The 23,680-nt window shown below is 42.6% G+C and overlaps 1 protein-coding gene across 4 annotated transcripts in view; it reads left to right on the forward strand.

Annotated features, from left to right (window-relative positions):
- Positions 1-1,235: 1,235 nt before the first annotated feature.
- The window catches only part of SNX7 (sorting nexin 7), a 65,844-nt gene continuing 43,399 nt past the window's right edge, over positions 1,236-23,680 (forward strand). For 2 of the 4 annotated variants that reach the window (XM_075936595.2, XM_089780541.1), the window contains exons 1-4: positions 1,236-1,515; positions 18,648-18,830; positions 21,421-21,531; positions 21,951-22,115. In XM_075936595.2, the coding sequence (XP_075792710.2) occupies positions 1,303-1,515; positions 18,648-18,830; positions 21,421-21,531; positions 21,951-22,115 (672 nt within the window). In that variant the 5' untranslated portion in view covers positions 1,236-1,302. The remainder of the gene's footprint in view (positions 1,516-18,647; positions 18,831-21,420; positions 21,532-21,950; positions 22,116-23,680) is intronic. The other 2 variants (XM_014571910.4, XM_006119841.5) reach the window with 2 other exon arrangements.

Below are 23,680 nucleotides of genomic sequence, written 5' to 3' on the forward strand. Positions count from 1 at the left end.
AGTAAGCAATTAAAGACTGTATTATAATGCATGCACAAGAGATGCCTGAATTAAGGTTGCATGCATAACCCCAATACTGGCATTTTTTTAATTTTTAGTTTTCGAGTGCTAGCCTTTATAACATTCATGTTCTTTTAGCATCCTTTATTGTGCATAATACATTGCTGTTCTGGAAGGTTGTGATGGCTGCTGTCAAGTTAGACTTTGATCCTACTAAAGTCAGTGACAATGCCAAGTACTGTTTCTGGCTCGTAGGGAAGAGCAATTAAGCCCCTTTACATAGTGGAGACAACTTCAAACAGTAGAGGGATTGCCCAAGGCACATGGCAAGTCACAGCTAAACCATGTGGGTTGAGGATATTTTTTAAAATTACAAACACAGGGACAAGAATATTGGTTTTCCAACCTGTTTGTGTTAGTGGCAGAAAGCCAGAGAAACAGATGTGAGTATGACACTGAGATGAAAAATAAATAGGCTTCCTAGACACAGAGCTTCCTGAGAGCACAGTTGAGGATTGAAGAGCAAAGAAGATGCCTGCTGGTGTTTGTTTCTGCTGGTGATTTGGGAAACATGATTTTGTACTCACATTTTTTTGTAAATAAACAAAATTACACCAAATCCTTCAACTTGTTGCATCAGTTTTTCCTCCTAAGGGAAACAGTCCTAGCAAGACCCCCAAGATATTAGCTAACTGCTTGGACCAAAAGTGCAAAAGCAGCTATATTTATCAATAAACCACAGAATAAACACAGCGTTTTCAGCTTGCTTGCTCATTCAGTAAACTTTGCACAAGAGCTCACGAGAGAAACGGCTGGCTCCAGTGAAGGAGGTGCAATTCTGCGTGCTTGCCTGCCAGGATTTTTTAGGGAAACAAGGAGACAGCATCTTTTATTCATTGACCCAACTTCTGGTGGTGAGAGAGACAAGCTTTCAAGTTTACGCAAAGCTCTTCTTCGGCAGACTTTGCAGCAACTTGAGTGCAGCATTTCCCCCTGCCCTCCGCTAGCTCCGTGCCTCCTGCAATTGCAGAGATGCGGCAGGCTAGAGCCCCCTAAGAGCGCAGACACCCGATCAATGACCCAGCCCGCTACTAAATCTCCCGGGGAGTCCTGCCGCCTGACCCTGCAGGCTCCCGGGCTGCAGCCCAGCTAGGGCCCCGCTCGGCAGCAGAGCGCTGCGCTCCGCCCCCAGCAGCCTCCGCTATTCCCGCCCCGCCGGCGGCCGCTTCCACTCCTGCGCACTGGGCGGGCGGGGGAGGCTCCGGCAGCCAATTGCAGGGCCGGCCGGGCAGCCACGGAGGGATGGAGGCTCAGAGCAGGGTACCGGGGCCGCTGCTCTCCGGCTCCCCCCCTAGCGGCGCTGCCGCGCGGGCCCCGCCGCCCCCCGCCTGCCCGCAGGAGCTGGACTTGGACGACGACGAGGAGGACCTGGAGGTGTTCAGCAAGGTACGGCCCGGGCCCGGCCAGCCCCGAGCCCCCCGCGCGCCGCGGCCGGGCCCTGCGGGGCTGGAGCCGGTGAGCGGGCAGCGCCCGTCCCGCGCCCTCCTTCCCCTGCTGCACTTGGCCCCGGGTGCTGCGCGGCTGCGGGGCCGCCGTGGTTTGCCCGCGGGGCGGCAGGGGTGGGACGCTGCGGTCCCACATCCCGTCCCGGGGCTCGGGAGCTGCTGCCGGCTCGGCTCATCGCCCCCTGCACGTCTGGGACAGCGGCCCGCAGCGGGCAGGGGAGGCCTTCAGCACGGGAGCGGGGGGGGGGCAAGGAGAGCGCCTTGCGCTTGTCTGCAGGCTCGCTCGGCCGTGCCCAGTGGGAGCAGCAACCCAGTGACCTCTCTACCCCGCAGGTTGTTAATGGATCGATAATGGCAATACAGTTTGGCACAGAAATAGCCAAACTCTCCATCTTCAAGGCGTTGCACAAACGCCAACCCGAGACTTCACCGTCTGCTTAATTTTAAAGAACAGAAAATAGGGATTGCAACTGAAAAATAGAAAAGGGAAAGAGACGGGTCAAGTGCATGTGGTCATTTCAAAACAATGAGAAAGATGCTCTGCTCCTCTCCCCACCTCCCTCAGGAGTTTGCATGCCTTGGTTCTCTGGCAGGCATAGAGAAGCTTGTTTTTTTCCCCAACAGGGATTCACTGTCCATTAAACACAGTAATTTTTGTCAACGAAAATGTTGCCAACTCTTAAATTTCTATTCTGTACCAGTAATGGGGTGGACAGCTGCAGGCTCAAAGTATCCTTAGTTGGAACACTTTTTATAACAGGGGAGCTACTAACTCTTCTGATTCTCAGCAATTTTTCCTTGGTAAACAATGATTGGCATTTTTTGTTGTTACTAAGCAACTGAGTAAGATTGTTTAGTAAATTTGTTTGTGAGTGCAAACATCTATCTATTATTGTAGTGACATAGGGCCCCAGTCTTGTGATGTCTGCACAGGTCAATGTGTGTTCCCATGCTCAGTCTTTAAGTGAGGGTAGAGACCTGTCTGTGAAGTAGGGATGTTAAATATCCGTTAACTGAATAGTCGAGTAACCTCAAATTCTTATGGGTTAATCGACTCATCTATAATTCCTGGGGGTGGGGCTGGCTGCCAGTGCACTCCGGCCTCACTCCTGCGGAGCACCCTGTCACTCTGTGCTGGAGTTTGAAAACCAGCTCCCCTAATGTAAAGATCATAATGAATGATAACTAGAGCTTTGATGATGCAATAAGTACAGCCCTTGAACATTACAAAGTTTTATGTCATGTTTTCTACTAATACACAAATATAGTACATAGATATTTAAGCCACAGGCATAGTTTATATACAGTGTATATTGTACACAATTTTCAAATTTGAATTTACTCTCAAATTGAGAGTGTATGGCAAACAGAGAATAGGCCTCATTTATATTTACGTGTAATTTTGACAGAGGAGATAAAATGATTGGAGTCTGAAATAGCCAATTTAATGGGATTTTATATCCCTAACTGGTTAAACATATTGTTCAACCAGATAACTGATTAAAGGGGAGCGAGTAGGAGGGGGCCTCTCCAGCCTTGCTGAAATGCCCCACCACCACCACCACCACCGCACTGGGGCTGCTTCAGCATTCCAGTAGGAGCAGCCCCTGCCTGTGGGGTGCTTGGGACCACTGTGCACAGAGGCAGCTCTGGATAGCATAGGCTAATTTGTACAAACACAATATAATTAGCTACATGCATGAAAGTAATCTTTGAACTATCATGAATTAACAGTGTACATTGTTACAAAAAATCTTCCTGGGATGTATTAGTAAAAGACTACATCTACATTGGCAAGATTTTGCGCAAATACTCTTTAACGCAAGAGTTTTTGCGTTAGAGTATTTGCGCAAGAGAGCGTCTACACTGGCACGTGTCCTTGCGCAAGAGATGTGCTTTTGCATAAAAGCATCTGTGCCAGTATAGACGCTCTCTTGTGCAAGAAAGCTCTAATGGCCATTTTAACCACTTGCACAAGAGGGCTTATTCCTGAGTGGGAGTGTCCTAGTTCTTGTGCAAGAAGCACTGATTTCATTAATTAGAACGTCAGTGTTCTTGCGCAAGAACTCGTGACCAGTGTAGACAAGCAGCAAGTTTTTGCGCAAAAGTGCTTGCTTTTGCGCAAAATCTTGCCAATGTAGACACAGCCAAAATGTAAGCAGGACACAAGAAGTAATTGCTCTACTCTACTCTGTACTGATTAGGCTTCCACTGGAAAGTTGTGTCCAGTTCTGCCTCCACATTTTGGAGAAGATATGGATAAATTAGAGAAGGTCCAGAGAAAAGAAAAAAAATATATAAATTAAAATTCTAGAATACAGGACCTATGAGAGAAGATAGAAAGAACTGGTGTTGTTTAGTCTGAAAGAGAGGACTGAAATAGCTTTCATGTACCTAAAAGATTATTACAGGGAGGAGGGAGAAAAATTATCCACATTAATCTCTGATGATACGACAAGAAGCAGTGTGTTTAAATTTCATCAAGGAAGAATTAGTTTGGACATTTGGAAAAATTTCCTGTCAGGGTGGAAATCTTTATTCCTAGAATAAATGCTAAGGAAGGTTCTGAAATCTTCATCATTGAGATCTTTAAGAGCAGGTTAGATAAATACCTCTGTCACTATTCATACCTCAGCATATGCTTATTGGGTAGTTGAGTAGTGACTGGAATAGTTGCTTCCCCTACCCTTGCTGCCTCTCTCAGCAAGGGGATGGAGGGGAGGAGCAGGAGTTGGTGCTGGGGGAAACCAGCACTATCTCTGCAGGGGAGCAGAGGCGATAGAGGCACAGGTGAGGAAATGGCACAAGCGGGGACTGCCTCAGTCCTGGCTCACACCAGATCCCGACTGCTAGTCTCTGCCTTTGAAATGTAGCAAGAGCCCCACACAACTTACTGCATTTCAAAGGCAGAGACACAGCCAGGATAACGAGCGCCCCACCTCCGCCTTATTGACTAATTAAGTAATTGATGGAAATTCCATCAAAATACTTCATTAGCTGATTAATTGAAATGTAACATCCCTAATTCAGGGGACTGGACTTGACAACTTCTGAAGGTTCCTTCCAGTTTTATGTTTCTGTCAATCTTTTGATTATTTGTTTTCTTAACACTAGCATATGAGTGATAACTACTCTGAAGTTTCTTAATTAAACCCAATAGATTGTGAACTCTCTGCTATGAAACAGAGGAATGTCTAAAATTACATTTGTAGGAGCAGCAAATGTTTTGTCCTGAAGAGGAGATCTGTGTTGTCTGAAAACTTGTCTCACCGACAGAAATTGGTCCAATAAAAGATGCTCACAAACCTTGTCATAATTAGGTGCAAACTCATTTGGTATTGATGTCACATGTACTTCTGTAGCATTTAGGCTATAATTCAACATTTGAGTACAAATTTCCAATATTCCTGTAAACCCAGTCGCACCGTACTGTTTAGTTCTGTAGTGAGCCCAATAATCGTTATCCTACAGCATATCTTTTAGAAAGGAATCCAATCCTTATTTGAGGCTATGAAGTGCTTTGTGTAAAAGACTGAAAAAAACAAAGTTATTTGACTTGTATTTGTGCAATCTTGTCTCTTTGGCTTTACTGGTCTGCCCAAGTCAGACTCAGGCTCCTGTTGTTCAGGCTCTGAGGCTGAAAAATTGTTGTGTAGAGGTTTATGCTCAGACTACAATCTGAACTCTAAGACCCTGTGAGGGTGAAGGACCACAAAGTTCAAACTCCAGCCCAACCCTGAATGTCATAATTTTTAGATCTGCTATTTAGCCTGATTCCTGCAAGCCTAAGGAAGCTGGCCCAGGCCAACTGCAGCTGTGCTGTAGGGCCTTTATACCCTATGCTAGTAGTGGGCAACAAAATGGTGGCAGTTCACCCCAGTCAACCAGATCCAGCCCTGGGGCCAGTATTTGCCCATCCCTGCTTTTGCCTACTAATCCATTACAATTAGTTCTCTTATAATGCAGGGATATGGTACCTCACGTAAAAAAACATGATATAAACATAATTGCAGTAAACATTTAAGGATACCTAAAAAAAACATTATAATTGTTAAGAATCCACATGGCAGACATGCATTCCGTAATTATATCAAAGAGAAACCGTAACAGCTGTTAAAAGGTATGCAAATTGCTAACTTGTTTCTATAAATGAAACATACGTCACACTATGTTTGAAAGACCTATCCTGTTTTGAACATTTGCACTTACTACTTTTATTTATAGGTGAACAAGACAGTTTACTTTAAGATGCAGATTTGGGATCTGATTTTCTAGGATATTGAAAGTCTCCTGTAAGGTTTTTAAATACCCTCAACTTCTTCTGTAGCCAGTGGCTGTTCTATACCCTTTATTCTTTGCAGAACCAGGCCCTGTACTTGATTCCTAAATTAAATTGCTTTCTTGTTTTCAGCCTCTTAGAAAATACTTTATTAATTGGCTGGTCTGAATTGTACCTTGTAAGTTACATATTTACTATTCAAGAGCAACTATAAGGCAAATAAATTTTGGTTTAGATATAGCTTTTGGAAAACTTATTATTCCAAAACCTAGAACATGTTTCTATTAAAATAATAAAAATACCTAGATGTAAAGTAGCTGTGATGTTTTCCTTTTACATCTAGTCTTTTTTAGAGTTTGTATCCAAAACAATGCTGCATTGCGCTAGTACGTCAGTAAGTATCTAAAAGTGGACTGGATTTCATTTCATTCAGGTTAGGCAATCAAAATAGGCTAAATAGTTGAATGGTGATAAATAATATTTTTAAAATTGTGAACTTTAATCTAAAGGTATTACTCAGGATATAAACACAAGATTTTTATTTTGTAAAAAACAAAACAAACAACAGATGGATGTTTAGCATGACAGTGTCCATGTCACAAGGAGCCTCTTACAACTCACTGCTCAGGGTATTTTGCTGTCTCAGACACTCACCTGGTTGTTACCCATTCACCACTTGTGCATGTTGGTTTTTAACTTGCAAAATATCACAGCATAATGCAGATTTCCTGCAAGATGAGGTCCTCCTCATCCCAGACTTTCTTTCTGACCTTCTCTTTGTTTCCACTTATATTTTTTCAATTACATCATTAGCCCTGTAATTTCCATTCAGGTGCTCATAATTCCCAACATAAAGTGTTTACTTGCTCACAGCTGAGCTTGAGGTTTTTTTCATGCTGGAGATAATCACTGACCAGGATGCTACTAAACATGCCATATATCAATCAATCAGGTTTAATATGAAAACCTTGAACAGTATCTGGAAAGAGAATATCAAAGGCCAGCACCCAGAACTATCAGCCTGATTGGGCATTGTGTATTATTCAAGGTATAGGACAAGTTCTTTTTTATGTTGATATCTATTATAATAGTTAAATGAGAGGGCACCTTTAAGGTTTGACCTAAAAGTCAAGGTGTTGTCTTCAGTTTTCAGTCATCCTCTGCTTTCTTGAATTGTGTGGTATGCTGCCAGAGCTGCCAAGACTTTGGTTGTTGACCAACTCAAATTCTTGACCATGTTTTCTTCTCCTCAAAACTTCACTAAGCCTGGCCACATCTACCCCGTTGGATAAATCCTCCCTCAGTCAGCCACAGTATCTGTGAAAGATTGGAAAATTTATTCTATTTCCATGGGTAGTGGTCTGATTTATCAAATAGTCTGAAACTTACATTAAGAAAGGAAATACTGTTATGTATTAAAACTTACACTACACTTCACCAGTTGTTGGAACAGTCATCCGTTAACTGAACCCATCTGAGTTAATGGCAGATCCTTAGCTGCTGTAAACAGCAATAACTTTTCTTAAGTCAGTTGAGCTTCTGTGACAATTTAAACCTGGGCTACGTCTACACTGGCCCCTTATCCGGAAGGGGCATGTAAATTTCACCAGTCGTCGTAGGGAAATCCGCGGGGAATTTAAATATCCCCCGCGGCATTTAAATAAAAATGTCCGCCGCTTTTTTCCGGCTTTTAAAAAAGCCGGAAAAGAGCATCTACACTGGCCCCGATCCTCCGGAAAAAGTGCCCTTTTCCGGAGGGTCTTATTCCTTTGAAGTAGGAATAAGACCCTCCGGAAAAGGGCACTTTTTCCGGAGGATCGGGGCCAGTGTAGACGCTCTTTTCCGGCTTTTTTAAAAGCCGGAAAAAAGCGGCGGACATTTTTATTTAAATGCCGCGGGGGATATTTAAATTCCCCGCGGATTTCCCTACGACGACTGGTGAAATATACATGCCCCTTCCGGAAAAGGGGCCAGTGTAGACGTAGCCCTGCAGAAGATCTACTCCAATGTATATGGTCAAGATTTTTCTGTAGGAGTTTGATAATCTTCAGATAATCGTCACATAAATACAATGTGGAACTAACAACGAGAAGTCCTGTGGCACCTTATAGACTAACACGGCTACCCCTCTGATTCTTGTCAATGTGGAACTAAGTAACCTTGTCTATTTGAGGTGATATTGTGTGAGGTAAATATTGGAAATGCAAAGATATTAAGAAGCTGCAGTCTTACTTGGAATTCAGAAAAAATCAGCCTTTGCAAAACTTATATATGTGACAACTATCAAGTTAAATGTCTCCAATAAGAATCATCGGTGACTCTTTAGTGTTGGTAAAAATTATTTACAAAAAATATAGTTTAGCAAATGTAATCCTCTCAGTTTGCAATCCATGGAAATAAGAGACATTTCTGTGTAGTTAACTAGGGATAGACATTATATTTGTCAATAAGCAGGAATTTGGCTATGATTTTAATCAGTTTTATGAATGCATAGAACTTCTCTTTACTGACATTTAGTTCTTTCTAAACATAAATTGCTTGTTGTTTGGTGACTTTTTAAAGGGACTGACTTGAAATAGCCTTTAGTATTCATCTCCCTTTGCTTCCTTCCCTCCTGCAGAAAGCTGTGAACAAATGAAATCTTGATGGAATGTCACACCGAGAGAACCATGTCTGTTACCTACAAACATTTATATTATTGAAGAAATACAAATAATCAATGTGCTACTTTAACAATCTGAATAGTGAGATAAGCCTTGAGAAAATATGGCAAAGAAATGACAGTGCCTTTGGTTTTTGGAGAGGAACAGTATCTTTAAGTTAGATATAGGTTAACTTTACAAATGATAAAAATAACAAGCCTTAACTCATAAGCTAACCCAAATAATTAGTGAAACTAACAAGTCATGCTATGATCAACATTTTGCATTGCATTTATGCTTCAGTATATATTATTGTTTTCTCAAAAGCCAATGACTTTGTTGCCTGCAATTTGAGCATTTTAATCTTGATAATAGTTATTAGTGATATTGACCTCTTATTCTCTTTGTACATTTTTATGGACAGAGGTAGAACAGAAGGGGGAGAAAGTATTATCTAATCTGAAAGGACACTGTTAGAATCAGACATAATTATTATTAATGATGTATTGGACAGTTAAAGGGACACAATCAAGTTGAAAATTGAAATTCTCTCTGATTTTTTTTAATATTATATATCTAACAACAATTTTCTCTTTAGCCATTTAGGTCCCACTGATGTACTAGCACAAATAGATGTACTAGCACAAACCCTGTTCAGTGGCACATATGTGTCTTCACTGTAGGATCAGTGCCTTAATCATTATTCTTCTGTTTGTAGAGACCCAGAGAAGAAGAAAATATTAAAAAGAGGAAGTATTATAAAGTTACAAATTGGCAACATTCTATTTTTGAAGGTGACTAAGCTTCAAACTAGCATATAAAGTAAATTCATTTTCTGTTTATGTAACTTATTTCTCCAGCTCTTCCTTGAGTATATGGGGTGGATCAGATGCATTGTGGTGTGGTAACACTAATTCACTTAGTGCATAGGTTTTTCAAGCTCCATCTTATTCCTATACAAAGAAGAGTATTTCATTTTTAATTATATCTTCATAAGTTTTTTTACTTGACATGAAATAGCATTTTAATACAATACTACAATGGATTATTTCCTCTTGCACTTTATTTTTGTGTATTTTGTGCACAAGGACTGATTTTCCTCCCCTTTCAGGATCAGCAACTTCTTCCCTGACCCCTGAGTGCCAGAACCACCAGACCCTTATCCATGTGTCATGAAAAAAACAAATGTCCTGTGCTTTTCCCCAAAAATTATAGCTTCATTAATTGTCCTTGAAACTATTTTTACCTTTCCATGTCAGTCCCATCATGTCTCCCCTTTTCCCCCTCCCCAACTAACCAGTCGTGGTGTAACTATATTTCTCTCCATAATATCTTCCTCAATGTGTTTCCCATATGCTCTATACCAGAGATGGGTAGTAAAAAAAGTGGCAGCCAGGGTTAGTCCTCGATGAGCCACCACCACTATGTTTACCTGCCTCTCCACAGGTATCTGGCGATTGCAGCTCTGATTGTTCATGGCCAGTGGGTGTGTTGGGAAGTGGCATGAACCCGGACACTGCTTCCCGTTGCTCCCATTAGCCACAAATGGTGATTTGTGGCCATTAAGCAGAGGTGTAGTGAGGGTGTTATGCACCCAGGGGCAAAAGCAAAATGTGTGTGCTTGCAGCCACCGCTGCGCGGCAGAGCCCCAAACCTGGTACATGGCTGAGCCCAACCCTGGGAGGGAATGGGAGCTTGTACTGCATCTTAGCCCGCCCCCTCTAGTTTGGGGCCGGGCCCCCTCCTGTACTAACTCGCCGGCGGAGATGGAGGAGAGGCGGGGAGGAGGCTCCAGCCGGTGGTGGTGGGTGGAGGAGGAGCAGGCGAGCCAAAGAATGACAGGGGAAGCGGAGGGGGACTTAATTGGCACCACCCTAGCATGGTGCCCGGGGGCAACTGCCCTCCCCTCCCCTGCTATGCCCCTGCCATCAAGAGCTTTGATTTGCCCAGTACCTATGGAGATGCAGGTAAACATAATAGTGGGGGCCTGCTAGGGACTAGGATTTAGCCCATGGGTCAGTATTTGCCCACCCCTGCTCTACAGGCAGTCCCCGACTTACGTGGATCCGACTTACGTCGGATCCCTAGATACGAACGGGGGTGAGGCAACTGCCGCACATGCGCAGCAGCATCCCCGGGGCTCGCTCACGTGGATCCTGGGATCCATCTCCTCCTCCTGCCGGCTCTGACTGGTCTCCGCCTGCAGCAGCAGCTGGCCTAGGGAATGGGGTCCCGCAGAGCTGCTGGGTGGAGGAAACGCGCCTCCCCAAGTCCGCTGCCAGCCACGGTCTCGCAGCCTCGCAGCCTGCTCCCCGGTCGCCGGCCAGCCTCAGCCCGTCTTCCCCCTCCACCCCCCTTCTTCCCCCTCCACCGCTCTATACATGCCGGGGCTCGCTCACACGTGGAGCCTAGGTGCAGCAGCAGCAACTGGCCGTAGGGAATGGGGTCCTGCAAAGCGGAGGAAACGCGCCTCCCCAAGTCCGCTGCCAGCCGCGGTCTCGCAGCCTGCCCCCCGGTCGCTGGCCAGCCTCAGCCCGTCTTCCCCCTCCACCCCCCTTCTTCCCCCTCCACCCCTCCTCTATACATCCCAGAGGCTCACTCACCTGGATCCTAGGATCCACCTCCTCCTCCTCTGGCTGGCACCTCCGGCTCTGGCTTCTGCCTGCAGCAGCAACTGGCCACTGGGAAAGGTGTCCCGCAGAGCTGCCAGCGGAGGAAAAGTGCCTCCCCATGCCTGCTGCGGCCTCGCAGCCTGCATGCCCTCCTTCCCCCAGCAACAAGGTGCCCTCCTCCCCCAACTAACAAGCTGCCTCTCTCCCCCCAGCAACCTGGCTGCCCCCGGCAACAGGCTGCCAAATCAGCTGACAAAAGCAGCCTCTCCGCCCCCTATTATTCCCACCTTTCCCCTCCTCCCCCTATACATGCTGGGCTCCCTGGGCAAACAAAGACTCCACCAAAACAAACAAAGTGCTGGCCTCATTGTGTTAGCAAAAAAAGGACCCTCCTCCTAGAACCCTGGGTGGTGTGTGGAAATAAAGCTATTAGCTCAAAGCATGGTGCAGAGCTGTTTGGTATTTGATGAGTTACTCCTTTAGTCCTGAGTTTGTCACAGGGACAGAAATAGATGTGAAATCTTCTGAACAGGGGAACAGACAGCAAAACAAACACTAGAGGGGAGTTAACCTTTCCCTATGCTATCCAAAACTAAAAAAAATGTTTGGCTAGAGTTTCCCCTACAATATGTACCAGTTCCGACTTACATACAAATTCAACTTAAGAACAAACCTACAGTCCCTATCTTGTACGTAACCCGGGGACTGCCTGTATATACATTCATTACCTGGCTACTGAAAATTTCCTAATCAATTTGATATGGATAAAAATAGGAATTTGAGTAGCCTGTCACTGACACTCCTTTTTGATTGAATAGTCAGTCAGATCATTGTGGATTGTTTCTTTCTTATTGCTCTAGCCCACGGATGGAGAACCTAAGGCCCAGGGGCCAGATGCAGCCCCTAGCTTGCCTGGATCTGGCTCCCGAGGCTCAGGACTTACTTCTGTCCCTTCCCACCCCCAGCATTGGGGAACCCGTGTTAGCACTCCAGTCCCCACTGCCCCCTGCCTGACTGATTTTTCTGTGGATCAGCAGCCTCCAACCCAAAAAGTTTCTTGCCCCTGCTCTAGTCCCAAGTACTTAATCTTTAGAGATCTCTAATGGCAGCTTCTTTTTCCAACGCATATGCAGACACGTAGCATGAGGCAGATTGCAAGCTCCAGATGTTTGGCTCTGGTTGCAGCTCCTGTTGTAAACGCATCTGCTGTGTTTTCAACATGTTGTAATATTTGGGTGTTTGCACTACACGACTTTAGAGGCTTTAGAGAGTCAAGTGAAATAAAAAGCATCAGGAGGATGAGGGAAGATATATTTGCCTACCAAAATTAATGATGCCTCTAACATTAAAACTACCCTACAATAATAAATCTAAGGTGCTGTTTGTTTCATAATCATGGATAACTTCGTCTTCTCTTCACCTTTGCTGTTTTGCTGTGAGTCAGGGGTCTTAACGTGTAATATTCCTTTTAGGTTCAACAGCAGTATTGCTGCATACTTGAGTAGTTTGCCTGTGTTCTTTTATAAGTAGCCTTAGTGAAGACAACGTAACTTGCCAACCAAAACATAGCTAGCTGGTCTAATTTTAGGTCCGCAAACTGAATATCCCTCTAAATGACATGGTTATTCAAATCCTTTCTGCGCTGATGTGCTCTTCTCCCCTCCTCAGAAAGTTTGAGTTGTGCCAGCACATGGCCATTTTGTGCTAGTGTCCTAATCTAGCATATTTTGAAGTGGTTTTCATTCTGCATGTAAGTTACCATACTTAGCCAAATGGAGTAATGCAACTATGAAAGCACAACTCCTGTTTCTTCCCTGACGCTTGCAACCAATGTTGATTAGGTGCCAAAGTAAATGGAATGCTTTTTTTAAGGCAGTATCCTCTTTAGTAAGGATATTCATTTGCGGTTATCTGGCTAATCATGTAGTCAATACAATTTGTATCAACTACATGATTAGTTTATGAGGACCACTGTGCAGATCCACAGCAGGGATAACTCCAGGAGCCGGCTCGAGCTACCCCAATTACTAATCAACTAAAGCGATGAGAAGTCCTGTGGCACCTTATAGACTAACAGATTTATTGGAGCATAAGCTTTCGTGGGCAAAGACCCACTTCGTCAGATGCATGTAATGGAAATTCCAGGGGCAGGTATAAATATACAGGCATAAGAAAAGAGTTCCAATCAAGAGTAAGGCTGGAGATAACGAGGTCAATTCAGTCAGGGAGGATGAGGCCCACTTCTAGCCACTGATGTGGAGGTGTGAACACCAAGGCTATGTCTAGACTGCAAGCCTCTTTCGAAAGAGGCTCTTTCGAAAGATACTTTCGAAAGAGCGTCTTTCGAAAGAGAGCGTCTAGACTGCACGTTGAACTTTCGAAAAAGCGGCTTGCTTTTTCGAAAGAAAGCATCCAGTGAGTCTGGATGCTCTCTTTCGAAGAAGCCCTATTTACATTGAAGAACGCCTTCTTTCGAAAGAGGAACTTTCGAAAGAAGGCGTTCTTCCTCGTGAAATGAGGTTTACCGCCATCGAAAGAAAAGCCGCGTTCTTTCGATTTAATTTCGAAAGAACGCGGCTTGAGTCTGGACGCAGGGGAAGTTTTTTCGGAAAAAGGCTACTTTTCCCAAAAAAACCCCTGAGTCTGGACACAGCCCAAGAGAGGAGAAACTGCTTTTGTATTTGGCTAGCCATTCAGAGTCTTTGTTTAATCCTAAAATGATGATGACAAATTTGCAGATGAACTGCAGCTCAGCAGTTTCTCTTGGAGTCTGTTCTTGAAGGTTTTTTGTTGCAGGATGGCAACCTTTAAATCTGCTACTGTGTGTCCAGGGAGATTGAAGTGTTCTCCTACAGGTTTTTGAATACAGGCAGTCCCTGGGTTACGTACAAGATAGGGACTGTAGGTTTGTTCTTAAGTTGAATTATTATGTAAGTCGGAACTGGTACATATTGTAGGGGAAACTCTAGCCAAACATTTCTCCAGAGCTCAGTTTTATTCTCCCACACCTCACTTCCCTCAGTCCTTTATTCTCAAGCTGAGGTGTCTGCTGAGAAAAACCGCTCTGCGTCTCCCTGGTCTGCTGGGGGGGGGGCCGCTAGCTTCGCATCTCCCTGGTCTGCTGGGGGGAAGCAGCTAGTGTGGGGTTGCCTCACCCCATTTGTAAGTAGGGATCCGATGTAAGTTGGATCCATGTAACCCGGGGACTACCTGTATTACCATTCCTGATATCTGATTTGTGTCAGTTTATTCTTTTACGTAGGGACTGTCCAGCCTTACTCTTGATTAGAAATCTTTTCTTATGCATGTATATTTATACCTGCACCTGAAATTTCCACTACATGCATCTGGTGAAGTGGATCTTTGCACACAAAAGCTTATGCACCAATAAATCTGTTAGTCTATAAAGTGCCACAGAACTCTTCGTTGCTTTTGCAGATGCAGACTATTGTGGCTACCCCTCTGATACTAATCAACTACTCGCTAACATCCCTACTCTTTAGTGCAGTAAAAGTATCTGGGGAACGAAATGGTAAAGCCAGTAAAATCCATTCTCCTAGACACACAGTTAAACTAATATACTGTAATTAATTGCTCTTGAAGGCCTTAAGGTAATTGCTCTTGAAGGCCTTAATATTTCTGTAATCTTCTATCTTACTATTGTTTGCTTATTTAATAAAAAACTGCTTCTAAAAGGAGTGAGGAATCTTGGCACATTAGCCTTGGAAGTAATTCTTGGAATAATACAGGGAATGCTAGTAGAGTGGCGGACCATTTATGATTTTATTCTTGCAACTTTAGCAATTTCTCCTCAACAGTCCTCTTTGAGGAAGGTAGTTCTTACTTACTTACTTATAGTCCCATGATGACAATTCCCTTTCAAACATGCTGCGTAACTAATCATTCCCTAGCTCTACTGTCTGAACAAACAACTGGGATTTCATATACTGTTTTGAGACTGGCTATGCCTACAGGGAAAAAAAACCTGTAAAACATTTAGCATGTAAAAGAGAAATAGCTGTTCAGTTTTGAACAGTAGATTGTTTTTTCTATATAATTTTAAACAGCAAAAGCAAAGGGATATATTTATTTGTGTTGTGATGGTGTCGGCTGGCCCAATCAGTAGAGCTCTGAGTGAGTACAAAACTTAGATTTGCATCTAATCTGCGATCCACAAACATAGTCCATAGATATCTGCATCTGTAGATGTAGATATTTGCAATATAAAATAGATAACCAAAGATTTGCAAGGCTTTAACAATCAGATTCAGGGCCCTATTTTGCTAATAAGGGGTTGCAGACTTGACTGACTCCTTCTAGTGTACTATCACCAGTCTGTTTTAATTGGACCCAACCTTTGGATCCCATGTGCTTCTAATCCAGCTAGCCCTGGGCAGAGTCTAACTCTGGAGCCTCTAAGGCTGATTGTACGGTCACTGTTATCCTTTCTTGGGGCGTGGGACTCCATAGTCCAACTGCCCTGAACCTTGAAAACACTGCTAACATTTGCGATCCCTAACCCAGTCTCTTATGCATGCTCCCTTAGCATCTAGCCGTGGGTGCTCTGGCTTACAGTTTAACCCTGTGATGGGCAACCTAGATTAATGAGTGGCCCTCCTTTGCCTCAGTGGCCCACAAGATTGCCAGTGGTGGGCAACCTGCGCCCCACTTGTTCCTTCTGTAGCTCGCACACCCTGGCTGTGTCTAGACTGGCAATTTTTTCCGCAAAATCATCTGCTTTTGCGGAAAAACTTGCCAGCTGTCTACACTGGCCGCTTGAATTTCTGGAAAAGCACTGACTATCTCATGTAAAATCATCAGTGCTTTTCTGGAAAAACTATGTTGCTCCTGTTCGGGCAAAAGTCTTTTTCCGAAAGATTTTTGCGCAAAAGGGCCAGTGTAGACAGCATAGTACTGTTTTCCGCAAAAAAGCCCCGATCGTGAAAAAGGCGATCGGGGCTTTTTTGCGGAAAACCGCATCTAGATTGGCCACGGACGCTTTTCTGCAAAAAGTGCTTTTGCAGAAAAGCATCCTGCCAATCTAGACGCGCTTTTCCGAAAATGCTTTTAACGGAAAACTTTTCCGTTAAAAGCATTTTCGGAAAATCATGCCAGTGTAGACGTAGCCCCTCTGTTTGGCCCTTTCCCTCATGCACCTCTTGGGCACTGGAGCCCCACACTTCCTATTCCCCCTCTCCCTCCCAGCACTTTAGGAGCACCATGAATCTGCTGATTTAGGCCCTGTCCCTGCCTCTCCCTCCTAGTGCTTGAACAACCATGAATAGCTGACTTGCAGTATTCAAGTTTGGAAAGGAGTGGGGTCGGAGCACTAATCAGTGGATTAATAGTGCTCCAAAATTGCTGGGATGGGGAGAAATAGAAAGTGTGGGACTCCAGTGCCCCAGTGTGCAAGAGGTGTATGGGTAGGGGAGAGGGAGCAGACAAGGCCTACAAGTGGGCCACAGGTTGCCCATCACTGGGTTAAACTGTAAGACAGAGCACTCACAGCTAAGGGAACATGCATAAGAGACTGGGAAACAAAAACCTAGGGAGGCCTAGGCCACCCATGATGTCATAGGTGCATCTTTTTTGCCTTCTTCAGGCCTTCTGCTACCAGGGGATGGTCTGTCTGGGGAGAGAGGGAGCTGAGAGCAGATTCTGATCTTAAATGAAGTTTCTGCCCCCTCTGTCAGGTGAACTGATCACAGCAGAACTCCAGTCAGGTGATTAGCAAGTCCTAGACAGTCTATAATTCAAACTGGGAAAATCCAGTTTTACTTGGAAGACTACCACAATTGATGACTGTTGTGTTAACTGTTCAGGGAAGAGTCCGGTTTTAAAATAAACTGCCATTAGTGTGTCTTTGACTCCAGGATGCTACAGTTATATCAAAATGTATTCTTGAAAGTCCCAGTTTGATACAGATATGCATCAATCTATTTTGTGGAGTAAAATATGGTGCCAGCCCTGAAGATAGTCATGTGAGTTTTCCTAGGGAGGGAAAAATACTGATCCTCTGAGTTGGACTAAGCTGATAGCTGTCAAGAAGTAGTTTTTGATTCATGCTGAACTGTGACAGAAGAATGGGAATAAAGCTGCCACCTGCCTAAAGCTGGGGAAGAAAGAATCTAGCTTTGTAGCGAGACCTTTGTAGGACTTTTTGAATTTATTCATCTGGCTCTGATACTACATGTGGAAAATCAAAACCTGGCAAGCTCAAGGTGCTGCCGCAGATAAATCTATCAGTTGTGACTTTGCCATTGTGTGAAACTTCCCATTGATGGTGATGGAGAAAACAACTTCACTGCGCAGTAAGTGGCCATTGTCTGGCTTTTAGCTGATTTTTAAACTGGCTCCCCTTGCGGACCAGCTCCCGCCTAGCACCCCGTGCTAATGCTTCTGATACGGAGGCAGCAGCGCGAAGTGGCAGGAGGCTTCTCAGGACTGAAGCTGGAGAATACTGGCTGCTGGCCCTGCCCCATGGGGACTATAGAATAGTCGACTAACCTTTAAGAATTCATGCAGTTACTTGATTATTCAGTTAACTGATATTTAACATCCCTAAAAGAACCACATAAATCTTAATGGTTTGCATAAGATAACTGAATGCGTGTTAGGTTTGTTGCATCAATTTTGTCTGATCTTTTAACATAAGCATGGTCTTATGAGGCTTGTATTTTGATGGAAGGGATATTTAGTAGGTGTGCTCCTTTGCCTGAATCACTATTAAACTGTATTGTGTTGGAGGTCATTTTGTGACTGGAATTGCTGTCTCTTAGATTAGCCTTAAAACGAAAGGCCCAACTGACAACTTGTGACCACGGAATAACCTATGGAACTTTTTTTTCCCCCTTTGGCCGGGGTAAGAAAGAGTCCCTAATTTTCTGCCTTAAATCTGAGTAATAAAACATTGTAACTTGAGAAATTCTTTTATTAGCATAATGTCCTTCCATCTTTGTCCTCACTTGTTATATACTATAACATTTCTACATGCTGACTTTTAATAGCTTTTATTATCATTCCACAGATGAGTTTTTGTTCCCGTTATAGAGCTATATATAATTGTAATTCATAAATTTTAGTACCACCACATTACTGCTTATCCTTCCAATCTCAAGGATTCGCCAATTAAAAACTGTACTGATGGGTTTTTAATAATAAACATAATAATAAATTACAAGGGGAAATCATCATTTCATAAAACATCTGAAAGGAAAAGAGTTAGCTATCTTGGTTAGGTTGCAATAGAGAATTTAGATTTTAAGTCCTGGTAATTGGCCTTTAACAATTTTAATAAAGTTGGTAAGTGTCACAGTATAGTGAGTGCTTGGTTTAACTATTTTGAGCATTTGTAGGTGACTTCTGTTTTCAGCCATCCCTAGTGTTTTGCTTTTCTCTTATTGGTTTCATTCTTATTTTTTAACTATTCCATTTAATTGAACACTGAAAAGGATAGTAGGATGACAAGGAAGTTTGTGGTATATTTTTAACAATTTTATCTGCTATTTCTGTTACCTTCCTAATTGTTGACTTTAGAGCTATTGTTTTGATGTTTGAAATCGGCCCCTTTATCTGTTAGAGATTCTTCAAATGTCTTATTTGTCTATAGGATACATCACTGACAGAGGCAAATTCATTCAGTCCTTTGATACCAACGTCCCCTTCCTCTATGATAAATCAGTACAAATTTGAAGATGAGCCAGAATTAAGAGATCTCTTCATTACAGTGGATGATCCTGAAAGTCACATTACTGCCATTGAGACTTTCATTACCTATAGAGTTGTTACTAAGGTAAGTATTTTAGTAGCCTTGATATATTAAGTGTAAAATAAAACATTACAAGTGTTAATATTTTAAAGGATTTAAAAGAACAACCTAACATTTCAAAATTGTATTCTGATTTTGCCTGATCAAGTGTTTCAAATTTGTTGTTAGTCTAAAAACACTTTTAAGCTTACTTATGAGTGCGGTGGAGATCATTAAAGGAACAGCGGAAGTTATTTTAATGATAGCAAAAGCAGTCTTGTGTCTGAAATTGGCATTTGCTATTGGGTTCCTTGACAAGAACATGAAACAATAGGAAGGCTGCTGCTGCATTTGCAAAAGGCTAAACTGCCATAAGTATTTGCGGTATATGAGTATTTCATAGAAGTGGTCATAATCCTTGGCTGTCAATATGTGGTACCTTACTCACCACATACCTTTTCAATTCTGCTTTTCTGTAATTGCATCGTTTGCTAGCACCAAAAAACCCCTCCCATTTACAGTTAATAATAGTTTGGTTGCAACTACAGCAGTTTCTTAAATGAAAAGGTAATATTAGGAAAGGATTTCATGTGTTTTCAGCTGTCTTTGAATTCATTTTGTCATACGGGGAAGGAAGGAAGCCAGTATTGTCAGACTAGCTAGTTCCCTGCAAGTACTGCACAGTCTATACTTTGAGAACATCTGTAATCATTTTATTTTATTTTCATTTGTTTTTGCTGGGGATTCACTTACAACAAATTTTCAAATGAAAAAAATTCCCTTTGTTTTTACAGGAAAGATAGGCTTTTTGTAGAGAGAGAGAGGAGAGTAGGGGAGGAGTGTTTTCTGTCTTCTCTCTTATCTGTTATTAATTTGAAGTATGATTAATTTGAAGTCCAAATTCAAAATGATGTAACAGCTCTGTTGTGAACCCTAAGCATTCAAAATCTGAGTCAGGTCTGAATCAGAGGTTTGCTCAAAAATTACAAGATTAAATAAAATTGGGTGGGGAGGTTATTTTTATTTACCTTCTAGTTTCTCAGCCTTTTGAATTCACTTGAATTATGTTCTAAGCTTTTCTTAGCCACCAAAATGACTAGGAACTTTTAAAAATGAAAACTGATATAGTCACTTGTAATTACTTGACTCCAGGAGCTAGTTTGTTTTTGTCTCTCCTCTCCCCCTCCATTAGAAACCCAAACAAACAAAAACCACGCCAATATAATGAGATTTGATAGAGTCATTAGAATTGGCAACACTGTAATAGACATGCAGTTTTGCTAAAGTTTAAATGTTTCTCTACAGGTTCTATTAGTTGGGGACAAAACTGGTAGTGAAAGCCATTAAATCCTGACATATGTAGTTTCAGTGATGCCCAATCTAATTACACAGGAGGGCCACATAAATCTAAGCACAACATTTTGTGGCTCAAATAGATTCTACATATTTTAGACTGATTTATATTTTTAGCTCAGCTTGTTTTGTATGTATTAGGTTGTTTCTATGTACAATGTTTTTTACACACTTGTATAAACTAAAATGATGTAAACATGAAGATAAACCATTAATGAATCATCCATTAGTTTGTTGTGTTGAATCAGGCTGTGGGCTTTGTGAAATACTCTAGTGGGCTATGTATGGACTGTAGCTTGGGCTACATTCAAATGCCAGGATTTTCATGGCTGAAACATGGCTAGGTGACTTATAGCAGCCAATCCAAGGGACATGCATTATTTATTTTCAGTTTATTCAAATGCCACAAAATGGGCATTCCTTAAACTTGGATTTGTCATCACTTTAAAATGACCAACCTAAATTTCAGGCTACATTCATCTGAAGGAAAAAGGAAAATCTCCTATTAAGGTAATGATTCAAACCCTACAGTGCTTTGGAAAAAATTGTAGTAGATCAGTTCTTTCTATTCACAGTTTAGCTTTTGTTTCTTGGGGGGGGGAGTGGGTTCCACATAGAAGTTCACATTGTTCCATCTCTTACTAGATTAGATCATTTTATTAAAAAATTGTAATTGATAAGTGCAGAATAATTAACATTAACTTTTTCCCCTCACAACTCTCATTTTTATTCCAAACTGGTCAAAAATTAAATATTTGTAGTACTCTTAGAGTATATGTCTACATAGCAGATGGGAGGTATGATAGTCATGCACTAGGGATGTAAAAGTATAACTGTTTAAACTTTTAACTGATAAGCCTGGGCTTATCAGTTACCGTTAACGATTATACACAGGCTCCTTTTTCACTCCTGTGGAGCTGGCTGCCATCCCTTGGGTGCATGTAATTGCTGAGATTTTCAGTGGTTAGCTGAGATTTTCAGTGGTTACACAATCACCTGCTTTTTAACATTCCTATCATGCTAATGCTGCTTATGCAAGTGTGCTAAAATTTGCAGAGTAGCAGGGGTGGCACAAATGGAGGCTCAGACTAATTCCCAAAGTATGTATTCAGGGAACTTTGATGGTTATGTAGTTTGACCCAGCTCCTGTACTGTTTTTGGCATGCTAGCTCAAGTAGAGGGAATGTGTATCTGTTTGCAGGAGCTGGGAATCTCACCTCCCAGCTGCAGTATGGACATACATTTCGATTTTCCATCTTAATTTTGTGGTTATTATTTTCAGACATCTCGTGGTGAGTTTGACTCCAGTGAATATGAAGTTCGAAGAAGATATCAAGATTTCCTTTGGTTGAAGAGCAGACTTGAAGAAGCACATCCAACACTGATTATTCCTGTAAGTTTGCTATAATTTGTGTCACTTTTTTGATTGTTCGTAAATGTTTCCATTTATCTGTCATGAGCTCAGAGAAGTCTCTTTCAGAGTTCTGCGGGCTAAAAACATTGAAACACGAATGTAGTTTGATTAATCTTTTGTGTGTGTGTGCAGAGTTCAGAGAAAAATAAGCGCATTTCTGTTTTCTTTAACCAACTCTCTCTTCCTTTCCTTTTTTTCTTGATTTTGTCTATTCTGATGTGTTATCTATTGGTAGAAGCAGGTTTACTGAGTTTACTGTGTTAATTTTATAATTTGTTTTTTACATAGTGAACTGTAGAAGAATATATTTAACATCTCATGAGTACTAGAACTATTTTAAGACATATAATATACAACAGTACACAATGTTTTAGTTATTTATTTCTTTTTTCTTTCAGCCATTGCCTGAAAAATTCATAATGAAAGGAATGGTGGAACGATTTAATGATGAATTCATTGAGACTCGAAGGAAAGCATTGCATAAATTTTTAAACCGAATTGCTGAGCATCCAACTTTGACTTTTAATGAAGACTTCAAAATATTTCTCACCGCACAAGCCTGGGTAAACCAAAATCTTGTGACTTTATTATAAGAAATTATGAACTGCCTTACTAGGGATCTGCTAATATCTTCTTACCAATCATAGCTAGCTATAGAAGTATCATAGGATAGTGAAAAGAATCCTACAGTAGGCAGCTATTGAATAACTTTCCCATAGGAAAAATTTATTTCTAATACCTATTGGTTAGAGTTTGTGTTCTGCTCTGGAGGATGAGTTCATATCCTTTCCAAAACTTTTACTTCTCTATTTTTTTTTAACTCTTCTAATTCATGTAAATATTCTGGATTATATCATGTGTGTGATTGGTAGATTTTTTTTTTACATGTCTCCCCCTTATTCTTTAAAATGAGTGCTAATCTGCTCGACAATGCAGTCAATAAACCATCATTTAATTTTCTTCACAACTACAGTAGGATGTGTCCGCAGGATAAGAAAAGTTTGGAAAGTTTTCTCCTCCAGAGTATTGTTCTGAACATCACTGAAAGTTTCACTAGCAGTTTATAGAAATGGAGGGAGAGTAAAAAAAGGAAAAAGAGAGCAGCTGCTTTTCTTAGTAAGAACATAATTTTCCCCACCAGATGACTCCTCTCTGTGCATCGGGGTGGGCAAGAGGCAGTAAGCTGGCTATATTTGGCCCACCAAGCCACCGGATCTGGCCCAAGGCTTCCTCACCAGCACCATTACTACCCAGCAGCTGCAGCCGCTTTAAACAGCAGATTGCTAATTGCTATGTAGTCTGGGGGGGGGCTGAGGAGAAAGCTTTGTGTGCTGTCCCTGCCCTCTAGCAAAATCCCCCAGTTTCCAGCCAATAGGAACTGAGAAAATTTGCTGAAGACAGGGGCAGCGAATGAAGCCTCCTCACTCCCTCCCCCCACCCCCCTCACTCTGGAGCAGAGATATGTGGAACAGCTGGCTGGGAGTTGCCTAGGTAAGCGCCACCCAGTAAGAGGCTGCCTGTGGCATCCCACTCTTCTCTCCCTCCAACTACCTGCTCTAGATCACCACCCAAACCCTCTGTATCCCCTCTCCCCACCTCCTCCAGGTTGCAACTCTTTCCTTCTTCCCTCCTGAACCCTTCCCCCTGGCCAGAATCCTTTCCTGCACACATACCCCTCCCTGGCCCATGTTACCACCCAAACCTTTACACCCCTTCCCCCCAGGTCACAACTCCCTCACAGACCCTGCACCCCCTCCTAAACCCTTCCCACAGGCCAGAATCCTCTCCTGCTCCTATAACCCTTCCTGAACCCTTCATCTCAAGCATTTGCACCAGATCATAACCCCCTCCTTTGACCAAACTGCCCCTCCTTTGACCAAACTGCTTCTCAGACCCCACACTCCCTTCTGCACCCCAATCCTCTCTCCCAAGCTCCATTCTGCACCCTGCCTGCTGTCCCATGCCCCCTCCACAGACATGGGGCCCTTGACCACTTACCAAAATTTTGGAGTGTCCTCCCATTAAAAATTATTGCCCTGCTGTATATGCTGTCCTATGTTATCTTGCCCAAAAGTCAGCACGCTGTCTGATTCTTCTTAAAGGCTGAAAAGGGAGGAGATGTATACTG

This window comes from Pelodiscus sinensis, chromosome 9 (assembly GCF_052426305.1).
Source record: "Pelodiscus sinensis isolate ZL-2025 chromosome 9, ASM5242630v1, whole genome shotgun sequence".
Classification (NCBI taxonomy): domain Eukaryota; kingdom Metazoa; phylum Chordata; order Testudines; family Trionychidae; genus Pelodiscus; species Pelodiscus sinensis.